The sequence below is a fragment of the Ambystoma mexicanum genome, chromosome 2q (assembly GCF_040938575.1).
Source record: "Ambystoma mexicanum isolate Mex_15411 chromosome 2q, UKY_AmexF1_1, whole genome shotgun sequence".
NCBI lineage: Eukaryota > Metazoa > Chordata > Amphibia > Caudata > Ambystomatidae > Ambystoma > Ambystoma mexicanum.
The window spans coordinates 757,264,092-757,291,886 of NC_090924.1; the positions used below are offsets into that span (position 1 = coordinate 757,264,092).

Sequence of the window (27,795 nt, forward strand, 5' to 3'; positions counted from 1 at the left end):
ACCTACCTGGGCACCAAGGGGAAAGCCTAAAAGACCCCTAACCCCAAGTCTTTTCCAACAGCGGAATTGCACAATTTTTTTCAGACAGGCACACCATACAGATATGGGCCTAAGGTGTCCAAGCCACCAAGGAAAACAGGGAACCCGATGACTTTGTGAAAAGAGAACACCAGTGGCAATACACAGAGGTCTGACTTGCGCAAAGCGGGCTAGAATGTATCACCCAGAATCCCGATAAAGTGAAAATTGTGTTTTTCCCCCCACCAAATATCACACTTTGTCGGGGATTGTGGGTAATAAATTCTGGGCCGCTTCGCGCAAGTCAAACCTCTGTGCATTCCCATGGGTGTCCTCTTTTCAGAAATGCATGGTGTTCTGAGTTTTCCTTGGTTGCTTGGACACCCTAGCCCAAATCTGTATGGTGTGCAATCCTGCTGTGCAAAAAGAGTTGGGGTTACCAGTGTTTTAGGCTTTCCTCTTGGGGCCCAGGTAGGTGCACCCACACATGTGAGGTAGCGTTTTCATCGGGACACCTGTGGGAATGCGAGACGGTAGGCCATGTGTTGTTGGCGGCGTGTTTCAGTGGGTTAGCTGAGTGAAATGTGCGGAAAATTGGTGTTTTTTTGCCACATTTCGGACTTTGTCAGGGTTTCTGGGTAATACATTCTGGGCCAATTTGCGCAATTCTAATCTGTAGGGTGTGCGCATGAGCAGAATTCCTGAAATGATGCTGTACTTAAATACTTGGGGTTACCTGTCTTTTCGGCTTTCCCCTTGGCGCCCAGGTAGGTGCACCCACACATATGAGGTAACGTTTTCATCGGGACACCTGTGGGAACGCGGGACGGTAGGCCATGTGTTGTTGGCAGCGTTTTTCGGTGGGTGAGCCGAGTGAAATGTGTGTAAAATGGGTTTTTTTTGCCACATTTCAGACTTTACCGGGGTTTCTGGGTAATACATTCTGGGCCGATTTGCGCAAGTCAGTCCTCTGCAGTTTCCCACGGGTGTCCTCTTTTCGGAAATGCATGGGGTTCCCTGTTTTCCTTGGTGGCTTGGACAGCCTAGGCCCATATCTGTAGGGTGTGCCTGTCTGGAAAAATTGTGAGATTCAGCTGTCGGAACAGATTTGGGGTTAGGGGTCTTTTAGGCTTTCCCTTTGGCGCCGAGGTAGGTGCACCCACACATGTGAGGTACAGTTTTCATCGGGAAAACGTTGGCGGTGTGTTTTTGGGTAATAAATTCTGGGACGATTTGCGCAAGTCTAATCTGTAGGGTGTGCACATGAGCAGAATTCCTGAAATGATGCTTTGCCGAAAGACTTGGGGTTACCCGTCTTTTCGGCTTTCCCCTTGGTGCCCAGCTAGGTGCAGCCACACATGTGAGTTAACGTTTTCATTGGGACACCTGTGGGAATGGGGGACGGTAGGCCATGTGTTGTTGGCGGCCTGTTTTGGTGGGTGAGCCGAATGAAATGTGCGGAAAATGTTTTTTTTTGCCACATTTCAGACTTTACTGGCGTTTCTGGGTAATACATTCTGGGCCGATTTGCGCAAGTCAGACCTCTGCGGATTCCCACGGGTGTCCTCTTTTCGGAAATGCAAGGGGTTCCCTCTTTTCCTTGGTGGCTTGGACACCCGAGGCCCATATCTGTATGGTGTGCCCATCTGGAAAAATCATGAAATTCAGCTGTCTGAAAAGATTTGGGGTTGAGGGTGTTTTTGGCTTTCCCTTTGGTGCCCAGATAGGTGCACCCACACATGCGAGGTACCGTTTTCATTGGGACACGTGTGGGAACGCCGGAAGGTATGAGATTTGTAGCATTTGTGTGGTTTTCATAACGTTTTGACCCATTTGCTGGTGCCCTTTGTCACACAACCCTTTAATTTCCCAAATGTGCCCTACATTTAGTCACTGCTTTAGGCACCATACACTTTTGTAACCTGCACAAATCACCTACCCTTGAAAAGGTCTGCCTGTGATCTTTCAAAAAATGTATGCTTGCCGTTCCTCACCACATTGGTTTTTCTGATTTACACATGCTAAGTTTGTCTATTCAGGACGTAAGCACAAAACTCATGTATACCATGGCTCCGTGTTTGGCTTGTGGTATTGCTTGTTTTGTGAAACACTACAAAAAATGTGTACTTTCCTAACTACAAGAGTCGGAGGAATGTAGCAGAGCAATGTTTTTCTCAAAATTCATAGAAGCCATTGCCGTACCAAGCCAACCATGTCCAACACAAACCTTTTTTTTTGTGTCATTTTCCCCCTTTTTCCCCAAACTATGGAATTTTCCCCTACCTAGTTGTTGCCCGACCTGTGCAAATCATCCCTTCCTAAACTTGGAATTATGTCTACTTTTCAGAAATGTATGCCTTTCTGTCCTCCAATTCGGCTTTTCTACCCTTTTCTTCCATTCCGTCCATGCATGTCCAATTGGCAAAAATGGCCAAAATCGCCTACCTCTCACAAAACGGTTGATAACCACATTAAAATATTTTTTTTTCGTGTCCACTCAACCTGTTCTTGAAAGGCCGGAAATTGGGGAATCCAGCACAGCAAACCATTTGTTCCTGGCTCTTACAATGAAAAAACCACAGGCTTCTTTGTACATCATTTTATTGTCATTTTTTGAAAAAAACCCAAATCTTCTCCCTTTTTGGTTATTTTCTGTCACCCCCCTATGGCAACCTAGGATTCCTCTGTTACGACCGCCTACATGTGGGAAGAAAAGGGGCCAAATTTGGCCGAGATATCTCATTTAACAAAAAAGTTACAAGGCATTGAATGGCGACATACCGAAATAACCAAAAAAGCCTTGGCACCCATGGCACTTAAAGGGTTAATGTGTATTTATCCACCTTCAACCCCATTCCCTGCATTATTCATGGACACGCTAGAGGAAGTGAAATGGGTGATCCTGGAGGGACAGCCAGGAATAACAGTAGTTGCAGGGGACTTTAATGCAGTGATTAAGCCCACACTGGACAGGTGAAAGGAGAATGCATGCCTTTTTTCTTATTATTAAGTGTACATAGTTTATTACAAACATTTCACTGTTATCATTGTTTTAAAAAGGCAAATAGAGCAAGAAACATTTTTTTTTAAAAGCAAAAATATCAAAGACCATTTTTTAAAATACCTGGAAGGGAAAAAGATGCCAAGAGTCTCTTTTATCCAAATGAACATTATTTTGACTGCAGTGAGATTCACTCAATGGAAATTGTCAACAGGCATTAATAGGACCAGTTTTCTGTCCATCATAATGGGACCAGTGCTATCTCCTCTTTCCCCTCTTTACTACAGCTCTCCATCTTTTTCTCCTTCTCCAATAATTTGAACGTTTGCTCCAAGAATGTTGTTGTTACATAGTTTGTTCTTGGGTTTCTGCAGTCATATTTTAGATTCCACCATTTTTCTGCATCAAGGTCACATAAGTCTACAATGTTGCTCTGAAAATCGATGTTTCTTATTTCTCTCAGCTCTGGGCAAAATAATGTCAAGTGCCTTAATGTTTCTTGCTTCAATTTGCACAGCCTGCATTTTGTGCATATCGGTTCCTTTCTGTATTTTGCCATGGTGGTTCTTTTGTGCAATACATTCAATCTGAAGCGTAGAAGCAAATCACTGTTTGTAATGGGCGAACTTTTTTTTTAAATGTGTTTATTTTAAACCAAGGCAGAGTGGCAACAGTACAGAGTAATCGAGACATGTAAAGCAGCATGAATACCCTCTAATCCACCCCCGCCACCCCGTGTGGCCCTTAGTCTGTGGACACTTCCCGCTAGTTTGTGTTTACTGTGCCTGCTTTGGTTATGTGTTTACTGTACCGCTGTCAGGGAGCATCTTGGTCTCTCCAGGCTCGTCGGGCGTTGGCAGGCTTGTAAGAAAATGCGGGGGATTTCTGATAATATTCCAGCACGGGGGCCCAAATGTTCTGGAAGCGATGGAGGGCTCCGGCCTTTGCTGCTGTTACCTTTTCAGCGATCAATATGTCCCAGATTTTTCCCCACCACTGGATTATCGAGGGGCCGTCCGGGGCTTTCCAGGAATGGGCAATCACTATTTTCCCCACCAGAAGGCATTGAGTTAATAGTTTAGCTTTGTTTTCGGAGTGCAGATAGATTTTGGGAATTGGGGCCCCTAAGAGGACGGGCTCAGGCTCAAGGGGGAGGGCCGTTCTGTGGCCGCTAAGCATTGTTGTAAAACTGCTGGATCCCTGGGCATGCCCACCACATGTGGAAAAAGGAGGCCAGTCGGCTGCACCCTCGCCAGCAGCTAGGGTCCAGGAAGTGATTCATATGATGGAGCCTAAGGGGGGGGAGTAGTACCAGCGCAGCAGGATTTTGTTTGCAAATTCTCTGTTGGTGACACATTCGGATGACACCTGTGTTCGAGTCCAGATGTCCACCCAGGCTTGGTCCTCCACCGAGTGTCCCAAGTCAGCCTCCCACTGGGCCATAGAACGGGTCTTTGAGGCCAGGAAGTTCCCCCAAAAATCGTCTATATAGAGTGGAGATCCTGCCCCGAGCTGGGAGGTCCTTGAGGGTTAGTTTGAGGGCGGTGAACGGGCGCGTGGCAGCTTGTAGAGTTTGGGGATGGGAGCTCCAGTGGCGAAGCTGAATATATGTGAATGTCTCTTTCTTGAAGTTGAAACCTCTCCTTATATTGTTCAAAAGTGCAGGGTAGGCCTCCCTCGTATAGCTGGTCCAAAGTTTCGAGGCCTCCTGCTATCCAGTTTTGAAAATATCAGGGGTTCGCCGCGGGTGCGAAAGTTGGGTTATGGAAGATTGGTGATAAGGGGCTCAGTCTCCTCGGGATTCCCCTCCGTTTCAGCACCCAATCCCAGGAAATCAAAGTGTGCTTAGTCACCAGCAGAAGACCTTCCCAGCGTTCTCTGAGAGGGGGTGGGATGTGTGGAAGAAATCGCAGGGGGAGAGGGAGCCTTTATTGTTCTAGTTCCACCCATCTAGGCCGGTCGGAGGTTGTTTGCATGCGTGAACGTGTGCTAGTTGCGCTGCCACCCTGTAGGCTTATAAGTCGGGTTTGCGGGCACCTGGACCCCTAGCTAGGGAATGGCCTTCCTCTTCCATGCGATTGGGCACATCGGGACCAGTGCTTCCCATTCCTCCGGGGAGAGACCTATACCCAGTGCCACCAATTTGGTAAAGTTAATGGAGAACCCAGTGACCTTTGCATAGCTGGTTATTTCGGATAGGACGTGCTGTAGAGAGTAGCGGGCCTCCAAGATCGTGAGCAATACGTCAACAGCATGTAGGGCAATTTTATGCTGGGATCGACCGACCTGGGGGCCCTTGATATGGCTATTCCGTCTGATCTTTTGGGCGAAGAGTTCCATGATAAGGGCGAATAGCAGTGGGGATAGTGGGCAGCCCTGTCTGGTTGCACAGCTCAGGGGGATTGGGGCGGTGAGTGAGCCATTAATCCTAAGGAGCGTTTTTGGAGATTTATAATTACCCAGGATCATTGCCTGGAAAGTCGGGCCGAACCCAAAGGCCTCCAGGGTCAGGCTCATAAAGGACCAGTCCACCCTGTCAAACGCCTTGGTGGCGTCTAGAGCCATCAACACCAGGCCCTGGGAGTTCCGAGCTGTTAGGTCAACCAGGTTTAGGGCTCTGCGCACGTTGTCGCCTGCAGATTTGTTCAGAATGAAGCCTGTCTGGTCAGGGCCAATTATGTCCGGTAGAATGCGTTCTGGGCGGTTGTCAAGAATTTTGGAATATAGGTTGGCGTCCATGTTCAGGAGGGCTATTGGCCTATAGGAGGCCGGGTCTCTCGGGTCTTTCCCCGGTTTGGGTAGGAGGATAGTGGTAGATTCATGCATTGAGGGGTCACCGTCCCTGTCTCCCTGAAGGAGTTAAAAAGCGCCACCAAAGGGGGAACCAGCTGGGGTTTGAAAATTTTATAAAACCTTGCAGAAAATCCGTCGGGCCTGGGATTTAAGGGACTTAATGGCTTCCTCGACCTCCTCACCTGTGATCGGAGCCTCCAAGCTCTACCTGGTTGAATTGTGCAGTCGAGGAGGGCCGCTTCCCACAGGTATTTTTTTTGTTTATTCTGGTCCCGCAGGGGTGCCGTCATTACTTAGGCCAGGTGATCCGCCTCTAGCTGTTATTTTTTCGATTCTGTATATTGAATCACCCCATGTGAGTCTCGGAGGCCGATGATGGTGGTACTATGTTTTGCCTTAGCTAATTTAGCTACCAGTAGTTTGTTTGCCTTGTTGTTCTTGACATAATAGAATTGTTTGGCTTTGACCATGAGTTGTGCGGTGTGTTCGGCGTAGTGGGCCTCTAGTTTTTTCCTGGCAATACGGATAGCTCGCTGAGTCTTGGGGGACCAGCCTTTTTTCTTGTGAATTTCTTCCACTGCTTTAAGTTCTTCCTCAAGATCTAGGCGGGCCTGTTGCCTGTTGTGGTGGAATGCCACTCCTTGCGCGATTAATTCTCCACTGATCACCGCTTTCAGGGCATCCCAAGTGTTTGCAGGGGAGGTGTCCTCGACTGGATTTTCTCTGAGAAAGTTTTTGATTGCTGTTGCGGTTTTATCCCTTAGCGGCATTTCATTAAGAATTGAGTCATACAGCGTCCATCTGGGAGACGAATTGGGCTTGGGCATATGTGCTCGGATCTCCATGGTTACTGGGGCGTGATCCGACAGGATTCGCAGACCGATGGCCACGTTCTTGGTGTAGGTAAGCAGCTGGGTGGATGTCAGGAGGAGGTCAATCCTTGAGAATATTCAGTGAACATAGGAATAGAAAGAGTAGTCCCTCTTGGAGGGGTGGAACACCCGCCACAAGTCCACCACTTCCAGTGATCTGAACAGGCGTAGGAGGCTAAGCGCCTGAGTGAAGTCTCCGGGGGTGGGATTTATCCGATGTAGAGTCTGTCACTCGGATGAAGTCTCCCCAAATTATGACTTGGCCTTCTATGAAGTGAGAGAGGGAGGAGCGCAGTGACTCGTAGAAGGCTGCTTGCCCAGAGTTGGGGGCATATACTGAGGCAAATGTGTACAGATCTCCCAACAATAGGCATTTGACTGTAACGCTCACCTGACTCCCACGGATGCGCTGGGTCTAGTCTGGGTTGCTGTGGCCTCTTCGATCGTGATGCGCAGAACTCGGAACACCGACTGAACAGGACCCTCAAATCTTGCTTGTCTGGCCCGTAGGAATATCCTACTGCAGATGAGAAAGGGGATTAACAGTCTGCAGAATAGTGTGCTTGCTCCCCCTTCCCCCCTTCGTTCTTCTCTAACTTCCTCCGAAATCCCCGGTTGAAGCTCACCTTATGGTTTGAAAGGATGAACTCTCCATCCTGCTTCTGGTGCAGGGGCGCGTGTTAGTCCAGTTACTTCACTGGTTTTCAGAATGGCGCTGGCAAAATCCACTTGACTTTTCCGAGCGGAACGCCGTAAGTATGAAGATTACAAAAGTTCAAGTGTTGAGCCTCCTTTTCTGTTGCCTTCCTAACCTGTGATCTGTCCTTTATTTCAGGTGCAGAATGAAGGCGATGCGTTGAGGGATTGAATTGCCGATGGTAAACTCAGGTGAGTTAGCGATGGGGGCGACCCCTCTTAATGTCTTTATATTCCTCCAGTAATGTCTTTTGTCCTTTCCCCATAGGGGCCGGGGTGCGGTACCTGCCAACGAAGCGGCGCCGACCCGAAATGAGGAATGGTCCACAAACAGAAGACCGGTAAATGTTATGGCGGAAAATTAGGCTTTCCTCATATGTTCCTTCTGCTCACCTTTTGTCTCTTCTTCTCTCCCCTAGGCGCAGAGATGTGGCGACCGGTGCAGACAGTCGCGGTGGAGCCAGAAGAACTCCCGAGGACAGGTGAGTGAAGCGCGGCGCTGCAGCGAGCAACGCGGTGCTTTTAAATGAGGGCCTTTTCTCAGGAACAGGAACGCTGGCGTGAAGGTTCCGGATGCAGGTAAGAAGTTTGATAAAATTCTTGGTTTTCACCTTTCTCTTCTCTTCTTTCCTTACAGGTGTTCCAGGATTGAGGCGGGCGTGGCTGGAGACCAGATGCAGGAGCAGACACGGTGAGCGTTCAGCTGCTTGGATGCAGAACAACGCGAAGCATGAGCTACTGTCTGGGCGTGGCTTAAATAGCCCCCAAAGTAGTTGCAGGTAAGTATCCTTCCCTGGCCACGCCCGAGTGGCAAAATAGTCCCAATGAAAAAATAGTCCCTTTCAGGTCTCAGGGAGACCTGAATCTTGCAGCATGGTCTGCATCAGGTAAGTGCACAAAACACCTTCCTTAATGAGCCTTGCGCCTATGGCGCCAGGACAGAGTCCAAAGAGCCCCTATAAGGGGCCGCTGGGCTTTTACCCGGGGGCATGATGCCTGCTCCCGGGGGTGCTGGGCCTGGCCTGGTGCTCCGGGGGTAGGCATCATGACATTGACTGCCAGAAATCGGCCTTCCGGGTAGGATTTTGTTTCCAGGACCTGAGGGTTTAGGCCCTTCCTGAAGAGGATTGCTGTACTGCCTTTCTTGGAGCCCTCTGAGGCAAAGAGCTGGAGCAGAAAAAGTCTGGAGCGAAGCCGCCCCTGTCCACCGGTAGTAGATGAGTCTCCTGGATCAAAGCCAGCGCTGCATCCTCGTCCTTGAACCTTTTCAAGATTGACTTGCGTTTGGTGGGGGAATTCAGTCCGTTGACATTAAGAGTGAGTAATTTCAGGGTTTGATGCTCCTGAGCCTGGTCCATCCCCGCTGCCGTGTTTGGGGGGAGCAGTCAAAAGGGTGTGGTTTAACCATTGTCTCTGGGAATTGCTAGAAATGCGTCGGCCTGCTCTTGGGGTTTTAACACGCGCCCCCAACAGGAGGGCATAACTTTAACTGGTGGGGGGGCCAACATTGTCGGTGTGGCCATTCCCCTGGCCAACAGGGCCAATTGTGTAGGTACAAGTAATGTGGAATTCCAAGGACTCATAGATGGAATGTGCCTTGGGACTGGGCATGGGCCGTGGGTATGGCCGTTGTGTTTGTTTGTGAGTATTAGTAGGCTGGGTCAAGGTTGGTGAGGTTCCTCTTCGGCGGTGCTAGGAAGTCAACGAGAGCGCGGGTAGAGGCACCACTGGACACGGTTCCGTACCCCCTTACATCTTCCTGCTGCTCCGGGGGACCTTAGACCAAGATGACCGCCTTGGCTTTGGGAGGGAGGCAGATCCCTGGCCCACAGTGTCTTCCAATCTTGGTGATGTGGCCTCTTTGGACGAGGCGGGGTGCATGATTTTGTCGGCATCCTCAAGGTGGCCAATTCTAAGTAGCGTGCCCTTATATGAGAACTGTAGGGCTGTCTGGACTAGCCATCTGTAACAAATCTGTTGCTCCTGAAGGAAGAGCAACAAGGGCCGGAGGGGTTTCCTCTTCTGAAGGGTAAGTAGAGAAAGATCTTGATAGATCTGGAGGGGTGAACCCTGGAAGGAAAGCTTGTCTTGGGTGCGGCTGATAGCTGAGATTGCTTCTTTTGTAGTGAAGAAATGTATTCTAGTTATGACATCTGGAGGGAGGTCTGAGTCCACCCGCCGACGTGGGCGCAACCTGTGAGTGCAGTCCAGAAGGAGTTGGTGTCTGTCCAGGTATGGGAGCAGGGATTGAAAAAAGTCCCCCACATATTCCGCCAGGTCCTTGTCCAGTACGGAAGGTGGAATCCCCCAAATTCGGAGGTTGTTTCGCCACGCCCTATTTTCAAGATCTTCTTGCTTGAACTCGAGGATTTCGCATTTGTCCTGCAAGGTTCTGATTGAACGTTGGATTTCTCCCAGAGTGACTGCCTGGTCCTGGGAGCGGTCATCTATCTCCTCCAGCCTTTGTTCCACTTAAGTCACCCTTTGATCGGTCTGCTCTAGCTTGGTGGTGAGCTCCGTCATGCAGGATCTGAATTCAGACTTAATATCGGCCATAAAGGCTTGTATGTCCTCTTTGGTAGCCAGGACATTTCTGTCCTCCTGGGATTTTTATGGGGTGAGCTTGGGGGGGTCGAGTTTCTTTCCCTTGTCAGTCGTCGTGAACATGGTGGTGATGTCTTGATTCTTACCAGCTTTCAGTTGCTTCGCCATTGCTCCAGATTGGGGGTAAGGTAAGTAGTCCAGGAGTCTCTCAGGTATGTAGGGTGGTGGCAGCTATATTGGAGCAAGTGACTCTGTTATTTGGTTGGTGCTCGTGGGGGGTGGTGGGGGTTCCCGTGGATTGAGGCCACCCAATGTTGTGAGGTTGTGGAGTTGTGGGAGCGGGGAGCCGAAAAGTGGGCAGTGGCGCCCCAGGAAAGAAGAACGGCGAAAAAGGGGGGAGCAGCGCAGCCAAGATGCCCCCCACCTGTCTGCAGCAGGGGTCTTCAGGCGGACGAGCTGGAGCCCAGTCCGCATCAGCCACTGTGGGGTCCTTGGTGGTAGGGAGGGACCGCTCTGCCGATTGTGCCTTAAAATGGAGTGAAAGTGGGGCCAGTGGGCCTGGTTAGGCAAGGAAAGTCACGTGGCAGCTGAAAGTAGTGGTCCCCTAGGGCTAGCTGAGTGCCCACCACGATTGGATGCCGGTGAGCTGATGCCAGGAGAATGCTGGAGGGGTGCGGGGGGAGCCTCTCCCTCAGGGTGCAGCACGCCTCGCTCCACGGTCCTGGCCCAGGTTGGCCCCCCTTTCTTTTTGGCAGCAGGACTGAAGAAGCGGAGTGCAGAGGCAGCTGGGTGTTGGGCCTCTGCTCCACGGGAGGCAAGCAACAGTGTGTGCTCTTCGTGGCTGCTAGCGCGGGTCACTGGGGCTCAAGTCAGGGGGGACTCCAGCGCCGCCACCCACTCCTCACCGGCGCTAGAAGTTCGGAAGTCTGATGGTGCCTGGGGGCCTCCCACTCCATCGGGGCTCGGAGCTCTCTCTCACGAGAGCACCGCGCCATGCATGGGGAGCCCGGGAGTGGCAGGCTTAGGGTTGATTCTGTGTGCGGTGGCCTGTGGAGACTCCCCGCGAGGATCACAAGTGGGTCAGAGCAGTGATCGAGCAGGAGAGAGCAAGTCACTTGAGCTCTCTGAGCCCAGAAGGCTCCTCTTCGGAGCTCTGCCCTGCAGCGCTGTGGGCTCTACCCGCTCCGTCTGCTATTTTGAAAGGAGACGGCGGAGGGGCTGCTGAATTCACGGCTCGGTATGGAGCTTCCAGTTCGTCGCTGGCCTCGCTGTGTGTCCCTCCGTAAGCAGCAGGGATTCCAACGGCTCAGGAAGGGTTTTGGCTCTTTATCGAACGCTGGAACTAGACCAAATTTGAACGTGCAGTGGGCCCATCCCGCAAGCCTCTAGAGGAGCATCTGAATCGTCGGAGCTCCAGGCCACGCCCCCATGGGGGAACTTTCTTAAATATTCTGGTGTCAGTCATTACGCCCCAGTTTGTTTCTAACAGAGTGTGTGTTCTCGAATTGGCTCTTATTATTTCAGTTTTTGACCAATCCTCAGCCCAGATTGTTATTTTAACCAATTTTGGGTTTTCTATTAGAGTATTTGAGCTGTTACTAGTTTGCACAGGGTCAGTTCACAATCCTTTTTCCAATCTCCTACGACCCTCTCTGTGTAGCTAGAAATAGTCGCTCTCAGCACTTCAAATCGAGGTGGAACATTGCTAATCAATATCTTCCTGTATAACATTAGCCTGTTATATGTTATGTGAGCATACAGGGTGGACAAGCCTAGTTCAGGGCGAATTACAGCCATTGCAGTCGCTTTTGCTAATGGCAAGATGTTTTTCCAAAATAGCCCCTCTAGGGCATTCCAGAATTCTTCTCCGATGTTCAAGCAAGTTTCGCAACCAAATGCCAATAATGGTATCACTTTTGGTCTATAAAATATGTTCACTGGTTGGAGCAAAAATTTGCCATATCTTTTATTGATAGTTTTTGCCTGAGCAGTGCGTCGTTTTATTTGATTTTCATCATCCACTTCCATGGCTCTTCACTCCTTACTGAGCTCAGTTGTACCTAGGTACTTTATTTCACTGCTTAGTTCTATTTGTTTGTCGTTCAATTTCCAACTTTCTCCTTTCCATCTTCTATCACCAAATAGCATGATTTCCGATTTTGCTGCATTTATTTCTAGATCTTTATTGGCTACATATTTCTCTACAAGGTTTAAGGATCTTTGCAAACCTAGCTTAGTATGGTCTAAAATGATTAGATCATCCGCATACAAGAGTCTTCAAACGGGAAATCCATTTATTTTGGGTGTGAAGGATAGATTGATGTCCGGTATATGTTGTAAATCTTCTATTTAAAAGCAAAAGAGAGTGGCTGCCAACAGGCATCCTTGTTTTAGACCTTTTCTTGTTTCAATTTTTCTGGTTTTGGATAAGTTGCCATGATGATCTAATTTGATTCTTATTGAGGTATTCGAATACAAGTCTTTTATGGCTTTTAAAAGGTCCGTTGGGCATGCCTTTGTTTCAAGCTTCTTCCATAGCTGGTTTCGATTTATACTATCGAAAGCCTGACGAAGGTCAATGCTGGCTAGGAACAGTTTTTGTTTGTTGTTAAAAGCTCTTTTTTCATGAATGCTAGTAGGAGAAGATGTAAACTGCAACCCACCTGTTCAACGAAGCCAGATTGACGTTTGTCATGTTTCAGACTCTTATACATTTTTTTAAACACATCAGAATTAAGGTGGCAAAAATCTCCACGAATCAGGAATTTTCCCAGTTTTAACAATTCATGTGAATAGGATCTTGCAGTACTCTGACCATTTTTCTGGGTCTGTTTTAAGAACTGGATTTGATAGACCATCAGGGTCAGGAGCCCTCGAGTTACTGGCACTGTTGATCAAGATCTTAATGTCTTCTCTGTCAAATTCGATACTCCATGATTCATCAACTGTCTTGTGTTCTTTGTTCGAGTCTGTGATGTTTTCTGAAATGGTGAACAATTTTTCAAAATTACTCGTCCGAATATTTTCTGGAATCTGATTTATTAGACGTGAATCAGTTGCATTTAGTTTCTCGTTCAGTATGTCTCACAAATTTCTGCTGTTAGTATTATTCAAGGCTCTACACATGTGTTCTGAGTCATGTTGGAGGAGAATTGCTTTAAGCGACTTTTGCCAGTTTCTGTATTTTTGTTTTCTCTTCTGTATAAGTTCCTTTTTTTGATGTTATTCCAATGTTTTTATCAACTTTAAGTCTTTTCTCAGCTGTTTCTTTTGTTTCATTACTTCTATATCATAAATATGCATTGGTTTAAATTGCGGTTTCGTTGATTTTGGTAGATATTTCCTTGAAACTCTGTAAAGTCAGATTGTATTCTACAGAAGTTGCTTCTTTGATTTACCACAGTTTCAAGTTTTGTATTGCAGTTGGTAAATTCTTTTGTTTTATTCTTAAGTGATTTTGACCTGGTTCAAGTTCAACCTTTGTGTCTCACAACTGCTTTGTCATTTTATTTCCTCTTGCTACTGTCGCAACGATGGGATCATGATCACTATGCACAGCCGATACTATGTTAAACCTTACCATTTTTTGTAGCAGATTTTCAGAAACAAACATATAATGTGGTATTTGCCTTATTTTGCCATTAGACTATGTCACCTTTTATTTTGCCATTGGGCCTCATTACGACCCGGGCGGTAAGGGATTACCAGTAAGGGCACTGGTGCCGGTAATCCCTTACCGCCCAATTAGGAGGTCCCTTTGCGGGTTCCTACCATAACGGCTGGTTTTACCAGCCGTTAAGGGACCCCCAAAGGGACCTTTGAGGTAATTACGGTACCACAATTTGCGGTGCCGTAATTACAGCCTTCCCCATTCCCATTGTACCCTATGGGGGCAAGAATGGGAATGGGGAAGGGCCAAAGGTGAATGGGGAATTATCGCCCTCCAACCTTGGAATCCAACCTAATAGCGCCATGTTTAACGCCCGGGTCGTAATGAGGCCCGTTGAGTCTATCAATTCCCCTGGCTTCCATTTCCTAAAGGCACATTTCTTTCCTTTGTGGGTTGTCTTTTCTTTTGAGTTATTCCACTCTTCTTCAAGGCAATTTGCGTTAAGATCTCAGCAAATGATGTGTGCCACAGTATGTCTCTCTTATAGGATCCAAACAATCTGTGATTTGATCCAAAAAATGTTCTCCTTCCTTATGTAGTGGTTTCCAGTACACATTTGTCTGTTGTGGTTTTTCAGTGCCAAGATTTATTTGTAAAACAGTTGACTGTATATACGAGTTTATATTTATGGATTCGGCTACAGAAAGACATGTCCCATTTTCGATCATTTCGATCATTGTCATCAAGCCAGCTGACGGTCTTCCACTCACTCCCCCTTTTGCAAGGTTGAATAATACAGTGTAACCATCGACTAGAGGAGCGTTCTTTAACCAAGACTCCTGCGTGCATATTAATTCTAACTCGCCAATGGACTGATTAATTTCAGTGAAGAGATGACGAAGCCCCTGGTGTTCCAACTACCGATTCTCCACAACTCTTCACACTTGGTCTGCGTCAGCTACTTTTCTGGGTTTTTTACAAGGGAACTGGCAACCCAATTCCAATATTTGGGGTCATTCATGGGTTTCAGATTTGTGACTGATTGATGTTCCAAGGACTGAGTATTTTTGATGGTTATTTTGATTTTGTTCAAGTGTTCTTTTTCATATCAAGATTTCGATTTTCAATAAAGGTTTTAGATGTTGACACCTTTTCTTTTTGTCGGTTATTTGTTATAGATTTTGTAATCTCTTGTCTCTCACTTGTGCCATCACGTTCTTCCTCTTGATTGGCGATTTTGTATACATTGGTTCTTCTTGCCAAGTATTTATTAATTCGCCTGCGTGTTCATTTCTCCTATTTGGACCATGAGGTTCATCCTCAGGCGCTACTCTTCCAATTTTAAACCCAAGTAGCCTAAAGTTGTCAGCTGCTTCTAGCATTATAGAAGCAAGAACCACCCAATTGGCTACTATTTCAACCGTATCTACTCTTGCTTCATTTGGAAAGCTTACAGTTAGGATTTCCTCAGATCTTACAGTTTTTAATTGAGGTATGTATTGTAAGATTTTCATTATTGCAGATCTATTCAAAATAAGTCCATCAGAGGTTTTCATAACTCTTTCCAGTGTTACCACCGTGTTTGCCACTGAGATTGTCTTCTTTTCTTCCCACTTGTCTATTATTCGCAGTATTTTTGATTATCCCAGTTGATTGGTTATTTTTGGCATTGGCGGTACAGGTTCTCAAGTGAGAGGAGTTTTTCTCTGACGTTTCAAGGAGACACCTGGATGAGGAAATCTGTGCCGGATTGTTTTGTACTTCTGTTTGTTTACGAATGCATCTGTCTCTTTTCTCACTCATTGTCAGGAATTCAAATGCTTCATTGTTTTTCTCGAGGGGCGGTATACATACTTCAACTGATCCGTATTTGTAAAAATCATGAATTTCTCTTTCATAATCCATGTTTCCATGAAACTATTCTGTTTCATAAACAGATAAATCTAACAATTCTTGAATACTTTCATCGTGTTCACTGCATTCTTCCACATTAATAGCTGGGATTTTTGTTGCAACTGCGGACGCACCCGCTTTTACTATAGTTTTGCTTCTGCGATTATGGGAAGCAGTCGAAGTGCTTGGGATCGCATTTTCATCTGGTATTTTAAGCTTTCTCAAAAAATTTCTTGAGCCACAAAATCTCTTCGCATCTTGTTTCCTTATATTTTTTGTCTTGCAAGTTCTTTTTTGTCCACTCCTCTTTGTAGTTTCTGGTCTATTTTCTTCCGATTTTTTTGCTGCAACCTGTTTAAAAATCGAAAATGGATTTGGCGTTGTAAAATCTGATACTTTTGTGTTATTTTCCTGCTGCAATTAAATTACTTAAGTATGATTTGTCTCTTCAATTGCGTCGGTTTGGCATGTGCTGGCCGTCAACACTGGATGTGTTTGAAGCATGATGGTTTCCATTGAGCAGCATGCCAAATTTTTGCTTTCCTGGAAATTGCTATTAGAACAGGTACACATACCACTTATGTTGTCAGCGAAATTTTATGTGTTTTTGGTGGAAAGCACTGAGGTTTCTTTAGTATCAAAGTGCGATTTTGATACAATTTCCTTAATTCCTTCCTAAAATAATTGCCTGTCTGATTTTGCATCCTGCAATAGATCAATCAACATTTTAAGAACTACGCCATCCATTTCTTTTTCTCGACTACACTTTTCTTTGATTGCCTCCATTACGGACTCTACCTAGATCATCTTGCTGTTCATTAATACAATCAGGGTGGCTTGATCTCTGATTGTCATTTAAATTCTCATACCGTTTGAGAAATGGTGCTAGAGTTATCGCCACTGAAGCAATGATTGATTCTTGTAATTCTTTCATCCATCGGGATTCCCTCTCTTTTGCTTTTTTATTCCAAGTCTTGTCATTTTTTGTATAATTTTGTCTATTTGTTGTACTTTCACTATCACTTGATTCCGAGGAGGCAGCAAAATCTTCGTAGAATGGTGGTGTTTCTGCAGAAGAAGCTGCGACGACCAAGACAGTTTTCATGGTGTGTGTTTGTGGTAGTTTCAAGTTTGTTTTTCCATTTGTACTTGTAAATAGTGTGTCGCTCCCATTTGGTGAATCTATCACTGTATGTTTAACAATCTGGATCTCTTTGGAAGCACTGGCAACTTGCAGTTCTCCGTTTGAAGTACTGATAGTTATTAACTCTCCATTTGGGGGCAAGTTGCATCTATACGAGTCGCAGAGCGCACTGGAAGCTCCCATTTTATCCCTATGTTGTATTTCCAGTTCAAGCATAATTTTTCTGTGTGCTCTTGTTGGTCACCTTGTGCCCCGCATAACATATCCATCATTCTTGGTCTCTTGGGAGCCCAAGATTCTGTGTCGTGTGGTATTATTTGTTATAAAGGTTCCATGTTATTCTCTGTAAAATTTTCTATTACACACCAAGTTTCTTTGGTAAGCACTACTTGAGTACTCGGGAATATTGTTTTAGTATTTGGCGTATTACTGTCTTTACTTTTATCAGAAGAGGTATCTGATATGGACTTCTGGATACTTGGGTGCGCTTTTTCTTTGGGACCACTAATAAACGGCGAGCTATTTTGTTGAAAGTCTTGACCCATGACGTGTTAGCTCAACAATTGGAGGCGCTCTACATGGCGACATGCCAAAGCTCCTCAAATCTATGTACTCGGCCTCTATTCCTAATGTCTGGCTAGCATATCTTTATCTGTTACCTCTCGTGCAGGAATAGTAGGCCCAGGTGTTTCAATTGTATTTTCTGTGGTCGAGTTTACAGGCGCTGTGACTTGCGGTTTGGAATTTGCATATCTTTGAGTGGAGTCTAGAGGTGGTTTCGCTTTGAAATGCCATCTTAAAGACCCTACATCAGAATTAGAGTAACTTCTTTTAATCGGTTGTTTTTTATGGCAGTTTTGCTCAAATTTTCCTAAGCCTTTAACACTTAGGTGGATGAGACTGTTACCCTGATTGCGTCCATTGTTTTCTCTTTCTCTTTCTTTTGCCACGTTGGTGTATGGCTTTTCTGTTATTCCCTTTGATTTTGTTAGAGTCCTGCTGTAAGGACTGGAGGGAGGGGTCTGTACTTCTGCTCTCTATATGGTAGAGGAGAGGCACAGAGGACCCCAGCCAAGAGTCTCTATGATTGGTAATGTAGTCGAGCAATCAAGGCCTAGCTTCTCAGGAGGTGATGCGGGCTGGTTCTGAAGAACAGTGTCCCCAAGCCCCCACAAAGGAATGTCCACACATTGTATTAGTTAAAACACAGTCTTTATATAAATAAGTTCAAGGTTATGTACACTATCACGATAACTCACTTTGTGCTCAGTGAATCTACAATGGCAAATATACACAGTTCTAAAGTGGTACGACAATTATTATCAGATCTCATTAAAGTGCATCAACTATACTCTGGTTAAATGTCACGCAAATCAATTAATACGGGTAACCAACAATAGGTATAGGAGGAAAGCAGTTGGTTAGAGCAATTGGCAGAATACTGGCCCCTACCAACAAGACACAGTTCTGTGTGGAGACCCCCCCCCCACCTGGGCAACCTGTAAAGTAAAGATATATCACAAGCCCAGTCCATATATTGTTCTAGAAGTCTTATTTCCTTCTAAGATAGTTCTACAACCCCAATGTACCTGGAATAGCAGAGTTCGACGCCGATCCTTCTTGAGCGGCTCCCTTTAAGGCAGCAACCACGGATCGTCGAGGAAAAAGGGTTGAACGACGACAGTGAGGTGGCAGCTTTGTTCCTAGCGGTGCTCGTCGACGACGGAGCGTTGGCGTCCTGCAAAGAAGAGGCGTGCGGGGCACCTCGGTGACGATAGTTCAGGACTGCAAAGAGTTTGAAAAACTGTGGCCCAGCAAGGGCGTTGAGTCGTCGGCGTCTGTGGTCTTTAGGTGGCAGGAGACCCACCAGCGGTTGCTCCTCAGCGCATCAGCAGCCTCGACTTTCTCCGGCGGGACAAAGCGGTTGACGGTGCAGGCGAGAGCGTCCTTGGATCAAATGTTACTTAGGCAAAGGGAGCACGGCGGCTCCGGTCGGCGATGGCGGTCAATGACGGTGATGGACAACAGTGTTCAGATGCTTCTCCTTGTGATTCCGCGGCGGTCCCCGTCTACGGTCGGCAGCCTGTCATAGGTCTGTCTACCAGGGAGCCTTGGCAAAGATCAGCTGGTGCACGATGGTCCCTCGTAGCTCGGGAAGAGAGCGCCTAACCAGGTCTTCTCCGGATCAGTCCTTGGAGACACAGCAGCTCAGCAGCAAGACTTCTCTTCCAGCAGGGCTTCAAGGTTAAGCTTCAGTTTCAACTCCAGTTTCTCTTCAGCTTCTGAACACGAATTCTAGCAGTGAGAGGCCCCCAGATATACTAGTTCATCTCCCATTCATTCTGCTAGGTCACACACGGGCAACCAATCGGTCAGAAGTGCATTCATGCAGGCAGGCAGCCAATCAGGTGCATAGTGCATTCAGGCCATTCACTTCTCTCCAGACACTCACAACAAGTTTACAAGTTATGTGTATTGGGACAAGAATCCAGCCATTCAACACTCCACACTGCATTCATACCAGTTTCGGGCAGGGCTGTCTCAGTCATTGTGTCAAACACCAGAAACTAGACATCCACAACAAGAAGTGTATATTGGTCACACACTCTATTCACCCAGGTCCCACCCACAGGGTGTACCCACAACATACAGTTACTGGGAAGGCTCCAGCCAGTCTGGCCTGGACTTCACAACAACACCATATATGGAATTTCCACACAACAGCCAGTCAGGAGGAAGGGACAGAGTCGGGGATTCCCAGGACTTTGGGAAAACAATGTAACCGGCAATAGAAAGCAAGAGGCCACAGGGGCCATCTTGTTTCCTATCAGGAATCAACTGATTCCAATGGCAGGGCCTGGGTATCCCAAAATGGAGGATACTCAGAGCACCTGTCAAATTCAGCATGGAGCTTCCACCAGCCCATACCCTGCTCTGTGGGCCACACACAGGTGCCCAAAAACATACATAATGGGCACAGGGTTGTACCCCCCACCCATGGGTGCCATAAGGGTATCCCATGGGTCTGTACACCAAACCAAAAGAGAGAGCTGCACCGCCAGGAGTCCCACATGAACTCCTGCACGGAAAACACGACAGAACACATGATAAAAACCAGTAAAGGACAAGGATACGGAGGCCCTGTCTCTCCAATGCATTTCCAGCATCACACCCGCTTTTCTGACTTGCCTCAGAGTTTGCTGTTGCCCTTTTCAAAGGCGCTGTGCAATCACTCACAGCACAGTTTATAGTTTCATTTGCATCTCTGGCTGCAAGTGTCGAACAGCTCTGTGCATCGCTACGCGCCCCTTGGTCCAAGAGCACACCACCATCCACTTCTGTGTCTCAGGACCCAGCCACGGGTAATCCACTCACTGTCTCGGAATTCGACCTCTCAGCGCCACTCAATGACACAGGAATCGCAGCTAGAGTGGGGGCGTGAGCGGAAAATGCTGCGATATTAGACAGGGAATACGAATGCTGCAAGGGTAAGTTTGACTTCAAAACCGGAGAGGATTCTTGAATATCGGAAGGGGTGCTGGTAAGCAGCAAAGAGCAGCATGTACATATGGATGTATTAAGCGTGACAATAGGGAAAGCATTACCCGCATTTTCAATTGTAGGAGTCAAAGATTTTTCAACGTTGCTCACCTTTTGTAACGAGTCGTGGGCACGTACCTGCCTTCTGGTGCGTTGACTCAAAGGGCCTCATTACGACCCTGGCGGTACGGAGTGAACGGCGCCGTAAAAGGTGCCAGCGCCGTTCACGCCGTACCGTCGCATTACGAGTTCCCCTTGCGGGACACGGTAAGCACGCCTGAAAAAACCAGGCGTGCTTACCGGGTCCCGCAAGGGGAAGAGGGAGCAAACAACGGGCCATCTCGTAATGGCCCGTTGTTTGCTCCGTCTCCCATTCCCATTCAGCCCTATGGGGGCTAAAATGGGAATGGGGAAGGACCGGGTCCTCGGAGGGAGGAATTACCAGGCCTTCCGTACTCGGAATGGCCCGGTAAGTCCTCATTCCGAGGACTCGGACCAAGACGTGATTTCAGCGGCAGCCATGCCGCCAATAGCGGCATGGTTACCGCCGAACTCGTAATGAGGGCCAAAGAGTCTGATTCCATTGCACGAGTTAGTCTGGCTCGCTCCCACTCAGGCGAACACTCAGCAAACACTCTGCGACGCCTGGCGTCAGGAAGTGTTTTTTTAAAGGCTGACTCTTCACTGCCACTGAAGACAGACTTTGCCACAAGGTTCTTACACAGCACAGAATCCAGACAGCAATGAAACAGAGTAGCTTGTTCTCCTTCTAACAATCGGCAAACACTCCATCATAGGGCAGGCCTTTGCCTCATACTATCAGCAGCTACATAAGACTCCGCTGAACAAATTAGAAACTGATATACAGAGGTTTCTGGACCATCACCCGGTGGCACACTTGTCAGTAGAACAGACAAGTACCCTTGAAGGGGTCTTACAGATAGGGGAAATGGAAGCCACCATGTCACAGTTGGGGTGGGGGAACTGCGGGACCCAGCGGACTCCCGCTGGAACTGTGGTTGAAACTAAAAGAAGAAATTGTGAGATTGTCGAGGGAGATGTTGCAGGAAAGTAGGAGCAATGGGTTCCTCCCACTAGCACCAAAAGTGGTTTTTCCAAAGGAAGGGAAACGGAGGAACCACTGTGGGTCATATTGATCCATCTTCTTGATAAACATCAGGACCAAAATCCTGGCCAAAGTCTTAGAGAACTGGCTGCTAAGAATAATACTGGCCATATTGAAAGAGGACTGTCATTCCAATTGGATCAACAAGAATGAACATCAGAAGGTTGAACCTGGTCTTGGGCACAGCGCAAAACAAACAGCAGTCATTGGACATACTAGCATTGGACGCACAGAAGGCGTTCCACTCAATCAAATGGTCATATTGTCAGGTTGCTCTTGGCGAAAGACTGTGGCCCTCAGAAGTCTTGGGATGCTGTGCACCCCCTCCCTGAAGGACCAAGCCCAACAACCTTATGGACCAGTCTGTGTGACTAGGGTCCGCAGGCAGGAGTGCTACTGGACACACGCCCCCTCTGGAACTGGTGACACGGAAAATAGGAGATACATCAAAGATGCAGAGTAGCCTAAAATATAAAAGAAAGATGCACTTACGACACAGTAACAGTTACCCTTTTCCTTGCAGATCCGGGCATCAAATGGAACTCCTGTGCATGACCCTGGTGCTTTTCAATGATTCATTTTAAATCTACACCTAAATACCTATGACCATAAATTATAAAGTATCAGGATGCACAGGTCCGTGGCAATGTGAAATTAATACAGTTGCAAGTCACTGTGTCTTGCTTTCTAGACCTTTTTATAAGCCCGGAAGTGCGCGAAAGGGAAAAGAAATAATCAAGAGGAAAGGACCTCCATGTGACATCATGCGTCACGCTCTGTTGTGCCTGTCACTGTGGTCCACAGTGTCTGGGATTCCCCAGATGCCATGGCAAACCGAAACGGCAGCGGAATGGTGTCCCGAACTGCCGCACCTGCCGCCACGTAGTGCAGCCTCCCCAGCCACTCCACAGTGAGTTTCCCTGAATGCCGGGTGTCGGCGGCTTCCGCGATTGAATCCTAACACGTATGTTCACTCTATACTGAGGAGAATGGGATTCGGGACGGGTACATTGGTTGGGTTACATTGTTGTACAATAGTCTAGAGGCCCGAGTAATGGTAAACAACAAGGTGTCAGGGAAGTTCACTCTCAAGCAGGGAACCAGACAGGGATGCTTACTATCCCCCATACTACTCGACCTGGCGTTGGATCCATTGGCGGAACGGGTCAAGAGAGACCCAGAGTTGGCCCATTAGGTTTGGCCGGGAGGGGGGGAACAAATATTGTTAAATGCAGACGACATTCTACTGTAAATTGGGTCAAGAAGGACCAAAGGCAGCTTTGCACATGCAGTGTTTTTTCAAAAACTTTTACATGGTTTGATTTATCAATTGGTGCTGGTACAATCCACATTTTCAAGTGGTGTTATGCCATCTGGCTAGTTTGGCCTGTGCTTGTCACAGGTCATATTTACAATGAATCAGCAGCAGTAAAGGACATAGCAGCCAACACATGTTTTGTTCAAAGAAAGGGTCTTTGACAAGGCAAGGCGGTGTGGCTTTTGAGGCCCACTGGTTGAAATGGATCTGCTGTTTTGGGACCACTTGTAATGTAGGATATTTGTGCTCACAATGGTCTCAATGTCGGTAATGGCTTAGAAGTAATGGGATGTCTTTAAATCAGTATAGTGAATATTGGAGGCTGCTGCAGTGCAGCAAATCTTTTTAGGTCGCAGGTTGATTCATTAATTAACAATACAAGGCCGTCTGTGTATTAGGCATATGTGAAATCTTTGGATTCCCGTGTAGGGCGAGCGTCTGTGTGGGAGCTGGTTCTCTGCCCCTGGCCTAGGCACATGCAGCAGGCATAGCCAACACAACACCATCAAAATTTGAGCAGGACACAAAGCAGTGGACGACTCTTCCAATTTCACTAATGGGAATGCTCGCTCTGTACAAAATGATGACCCTCTGGCTACTGGACATAATCCAGCATGCTCAGAGGGCAATAAAAGCCAGATTCTTTGATAGGATTAATAAAACACTGAGGGAATTCCTAGGGAAGTGGAAGACGCCTAGAGTCAGACGGGAGACACTATAATTCCCAATGGGAGGGGGGGGTTTGGTGCTCCAAACCTAAGGCTATACTTTTGGGCATCACAGCTGGCCATAGCACACGTATGGGTATATCGGGAGGGCAAGGACGCACTAGTGAACACTGAGCTGGCGCTGTTGGGCAGTAACGGATGGGAGAAACGTCTATACAGGAAAGCCCTGCGGCTACAAATTCCATCGACTACGAAGGCGGTGGGGATCGCATGGACTCCGACCCACTGGCATTTGGGTTGGGATAAACTGATTATGCTAGCTCTACCTGAGGTGGGAGGGGAATGGAGAAGCAAGGGAATTACATCAGAGGGGGAAGTTGTGAGTCCACTCACTGTTAGGACCTTTCAAGAAATGAGAGCACAATGGGGGCTGGACAGACAGGATCATTACAGATATCTAGAACTTAGAAACACCCTGGCACCACATACTAGGAGGATGGATGACATCCTGCAGGCCGCCCCACTTGAACGGAATGTATTAGATGGGGAGATTGAAGCAAAGTAGATATCGACCCTTTACAAAGCATTGGCAATGCAATCCACAAGACTGTTGGAGGATTTTAAAAAGAGATGGTAGAGGGATGTGGGGGACATGGATGAGGAGGAGTTGAGGGAAGCACTGCAACACCCCAGGGAAGTGGCAGTAGCGGCCAGGTTCAGACTGATACAGTTAAAATATCTGCACAGTGTCTACTACTCTTAGCAGAGACTGAGAACAATGGGAAGAGGGGAGTGTTCTTCCACATGGTCTGGGAATGTCCAGAGATGAGGAGATAGTGGGGAAAGTGCAAAGGGAGGTGGCTGGGATACTGACCAGTGCAGCTGGATCCTAGAAATAATCTATTGGGAATATGGAAGGACATGGAGACGGACAGCTATGCTAACATATTTCTAAACATAGGATGCATTTTAGCCAAAAGAGCCATAGCAGAAAGCTGAATGTGCTCAGAGGCTGCGATAATAGCGGGTTGGCGGATGGGAATGGATGTCATAAAGGGATGGGACCAGTTGGTGTACAGGAGTAGAGGGTGTCTGCAGAAACAAAAGATTATTTGGGGAGTATGGGATGCAGAGAAGGACAGCATTTAGATAGGGGAGGAGGAGATTGATAAGGGGAGGGGGCGCGGAGAAGGTGGGGAGAGCCATGGAGGCCAGAGGAATGTATGGGGGCAACACTGAGTAGGGGAAGGGGAGGAGAATAGAAGTGAGGCAGTGAGGGGGTAACAAGGCTATTGGTTCATGGCGACTGGGGAGTCATTTAATGTCTGATCTGATCCAATCTGTTTAACTGGTTGTGGTATTGACTCTGTATAAAACTTAATTTAAAAATGTTTGTTTAAAAAAAAAAAGAACAATGTTCCTTATTTTTGGTAATGTTCTTGCTATACATTGCACAGATTACTCATGAACCCTTCCTGTCAGTTGTATGTCTTGTAATCCTTTTTGGTAATATTTCTTTTTTTCTTCATTTGTTGGGGGAGTGGGGTGGGGCCGAGTAAGGTGGGAGTGAGGTCATGGTGCTTATGTAGGGCGAGGACAATGTTACTTTCGTTCATAGTAGCCTCAGTGGCTGCTGTGACAGACTTGGTTTGGAGGTGCATGGCATTCATTGGTAGCTATGGAAAGGTTTGAGGTTGACGAATCGGTGGAGGAATGCTGCATCAATCACAAAGATTACTGAACGTAACTTAACTTGTTCTTTATTAACATTCTGTTACAAGAACAATTGACCATTTCTCTGAATTCCAATTGAATGTTAGCATATCACCCGCAGCATTTGGGTGCACATGTTGGTCTGGAAATGAGAATCCTTAAAATGTCTGTTTAATATTTACTTTTAATCAGTACCCATACCTTTGCTTTCAGGTAGTAATGGAACTGCAGAAGGTAGACGTTGCTGGCTCTCAAAGTGATTTGGGTGAGTATATAAATAATGTAAAGAGCATTAAATGTTGTGAAAGATTGTCGAGTACAAAACTATAATGCTTGTGATAGTTACTTAAAAGTGCAGCACATTGTTTTTGGCAGGAGAGTTGAAATCCTATTTGGTGCCTTTGTTACAAATTGGGCAGATCAGAGAGTTCAGTTTATTTATTAATTTATTTGATATTTATAAGGCGCTTAGACAGCAAGACAGTGTTTCAAAGTGCCACAAGGCAAAAGGGGGCAGAGGGGGACAGGGGAGCAAATAAACATTGAATAATTGATAATGGCAAAAGATAGAAAGAGCAGTCCTACAAGGCCTTGTGACAGTCAGAACTTGCAAGTTCAGTGAAAAGAAAAAAAGGGGTGGTTGGGGGTAAGTGCTATAAGGATCCCCAGCAGGGATCTGGGGGTGGGGAGGTGGCACAGAGGAAGTGCCAGAGGTGCCTGTTGGGGAGGCAACAGGTAAGTACAGGTCGAAAACGATACAAGTGGATGGGGGGGGTCTACTGCCCATTAATGCTGGCGATTGGGCAGAAGTCCAGAATCCTATTGGACTCCTGAGGGATCATGCCGCCAATCTCAGTGACAGAGGGCATGGTTAGCACAGAGAGAGGGAGGGGGCAGGAGGAGGAGAAGAGAATGGTCTTGAGTTGTTGGCAGAACTTGAGGTGGTCCGTTTCAAGACAGAGAGAGAGAAAGAGAATGTTGCATAGGAGGGACCAGCTAAGGAGAGGCATCTGCCCCCCGCTCTCTGCTTAGAGAGGCGTTAGACCAGCAGAGAGTTGTAGCCGAGAAGATCGAAGGGATCTGGAAGGAGAGTATTTGGTAAGATAGAGCTGCAGGTAGTGTGGTCCCATGCCCCAGACAGCCTTGTGGATGATGCCAAGTGTATTGAACTTATTCCTTGCAGCAACCGAGAGCCAGTGGAGAGATTTTAGAGCTGTAGAGATACGGTCCCTGGGCTTGAGGCCAAGGATAAGTCTCGCAGCCTTATTCTGGATTAGTTGAAGAGGGCGGAGTGAAGAAAGAGGCGGGTTGAGGAAGAGGCTGTTACAGTAATCCAGCCTGGAGAGGACCAGTGCTCTAGAGACATTGAGCTTCTGAGAGAAGGTGAGGAAAGGGAGAATGCCTCTAAAGTTGAAAGTGGGCCTTCTTGGCAAAGTCCAAGTTGTGAGGAATAAAGGGGAGAGAGGAGTCGAAGATGACCCGAATGTTTCTGGGTTCAGTGGAAGGAGAGGGAAGTGAGCCCATGGAGGGCAGCCATTCTTTGTATAACCCATCCAGAGATTATTTATCTTCCACAATGACGTACCTAAGAGGATATAAGTAAATGCTATGCTAAATCAATTGCCACATTTTGTAGTGCATACTGTGAGAGGCCCTATGAGGAAAATTAAAGTTCTTATGGTAACTCATTGCACTCATTTTATTGTTTTTAAAATATTTCCTTGAGTTGAAAAGATTTCTCAATGTTGGACTTAAAAAAAAATATCATTTTTGGACACCAGAAATGTTCAGTTCTCAATATATATCAGGTGATGTACGATATACCTGGTATTCCTTGACTCTGCCACATTATCAGAAGTGTCTCGTGTCCTCATGTCATTGCCAAAAGGACTTTAGAGCTATTGCTAAAATTGTAAAAGTAGTTATGCTGTTCAAACATTTTTGGAGGTTTATTTACCTAAGTCTTTAAAAATAACTTGGTCTGTGTCAGGGAAATGTTAATTTTGGATAACTGTCATCTGCATGTGGTGTTTAGGTGTACAGAATGCCTCCTCCTCTATCTACATTTGCACTATTTAATATGACTATGCAGAAAGGATCAAGGAATTTAATCCTGGCATCCTTTCATGCCCACCAAAGACCTCAAATCTTCAACCCTGTAATGATTCTAATTGATGCTCTTACCAAAGACTTACCAGTCCCTTTACAGACTCAAGGCTGAGAATCCCAGCATTCCTCTTCAGTCTGTGGCCTACTTTTGTTTCAGGTAGACATTTATCTAAAGTTAATCCTTATTCCAGATATTGGTATCTTATACAAACTATGCCGACGACATGCACATTCTACTCCCCTTCTCCGGCAACTACCACAAAGCATTCCACTACCCTCAACTCGGTATACATGACCACCCAGGCCTGGATAGCCACACACCGCCTATGCCTGAACGATCAGAAGACAAAGATACTTTTGGTGGGTGCCCCCTCGGTGGTCAAGATGCTTCATCCTCAATACACCGCCTTTAACATTGATGGTATCTCGATTGCTGTCTCTCTTTTTGTGAAAACCCTGGGAGTATACCTTGACACCACCCTATCTCTCTCATGACAAGTCAGCGCCATTGCCTCCTCTGCTGCTTACACTACTAAGCTCATCAATGCCTCCAGACCTTTCCTATCCCTGGACAGCTCCCTTACCATAGACTGAGCCACCGTGGGCTCGAGGCTTGACTATTGTAACCCCCTATTTGCAGGTACCACCGACCAGAAAATTTGGAAAATGCAGGTTATTAAGAACAATGCACTGAGAGCACCTCTGAACATCCCCAAAGCTGAACATTCACTGCAGCAAGAAAGAAATCCC

General features: G+C 46.9%; 1 protein-coding gene across 3 annotated transcripts in view; it reads left to right on the top strand.

Annotated features, from left to right (window-relative positions):
- DYNC2I1 (dynein 2 intermediate chain 1) overlaps window positions 1–27,795 on the top strand; it is a 2,286,904-nt gene that overhangs the window by 1,867,938 nt on the left and 391,171 nt on the right. For all 3 annotated transcript variants that reach the window (XM_069647988.1, XM_069647989.1, XM_069647990.1), the window contains one exon: window positions 25,150–25,201. In XM_069647988.1, coding sequence (XP_069504089.1) covers window positions 25,150–25,201 — 52 coding nt within the window. The remainder of the gene's footprint in view (window positions 1–25,149; window positions 25,202–27,795) is intronic.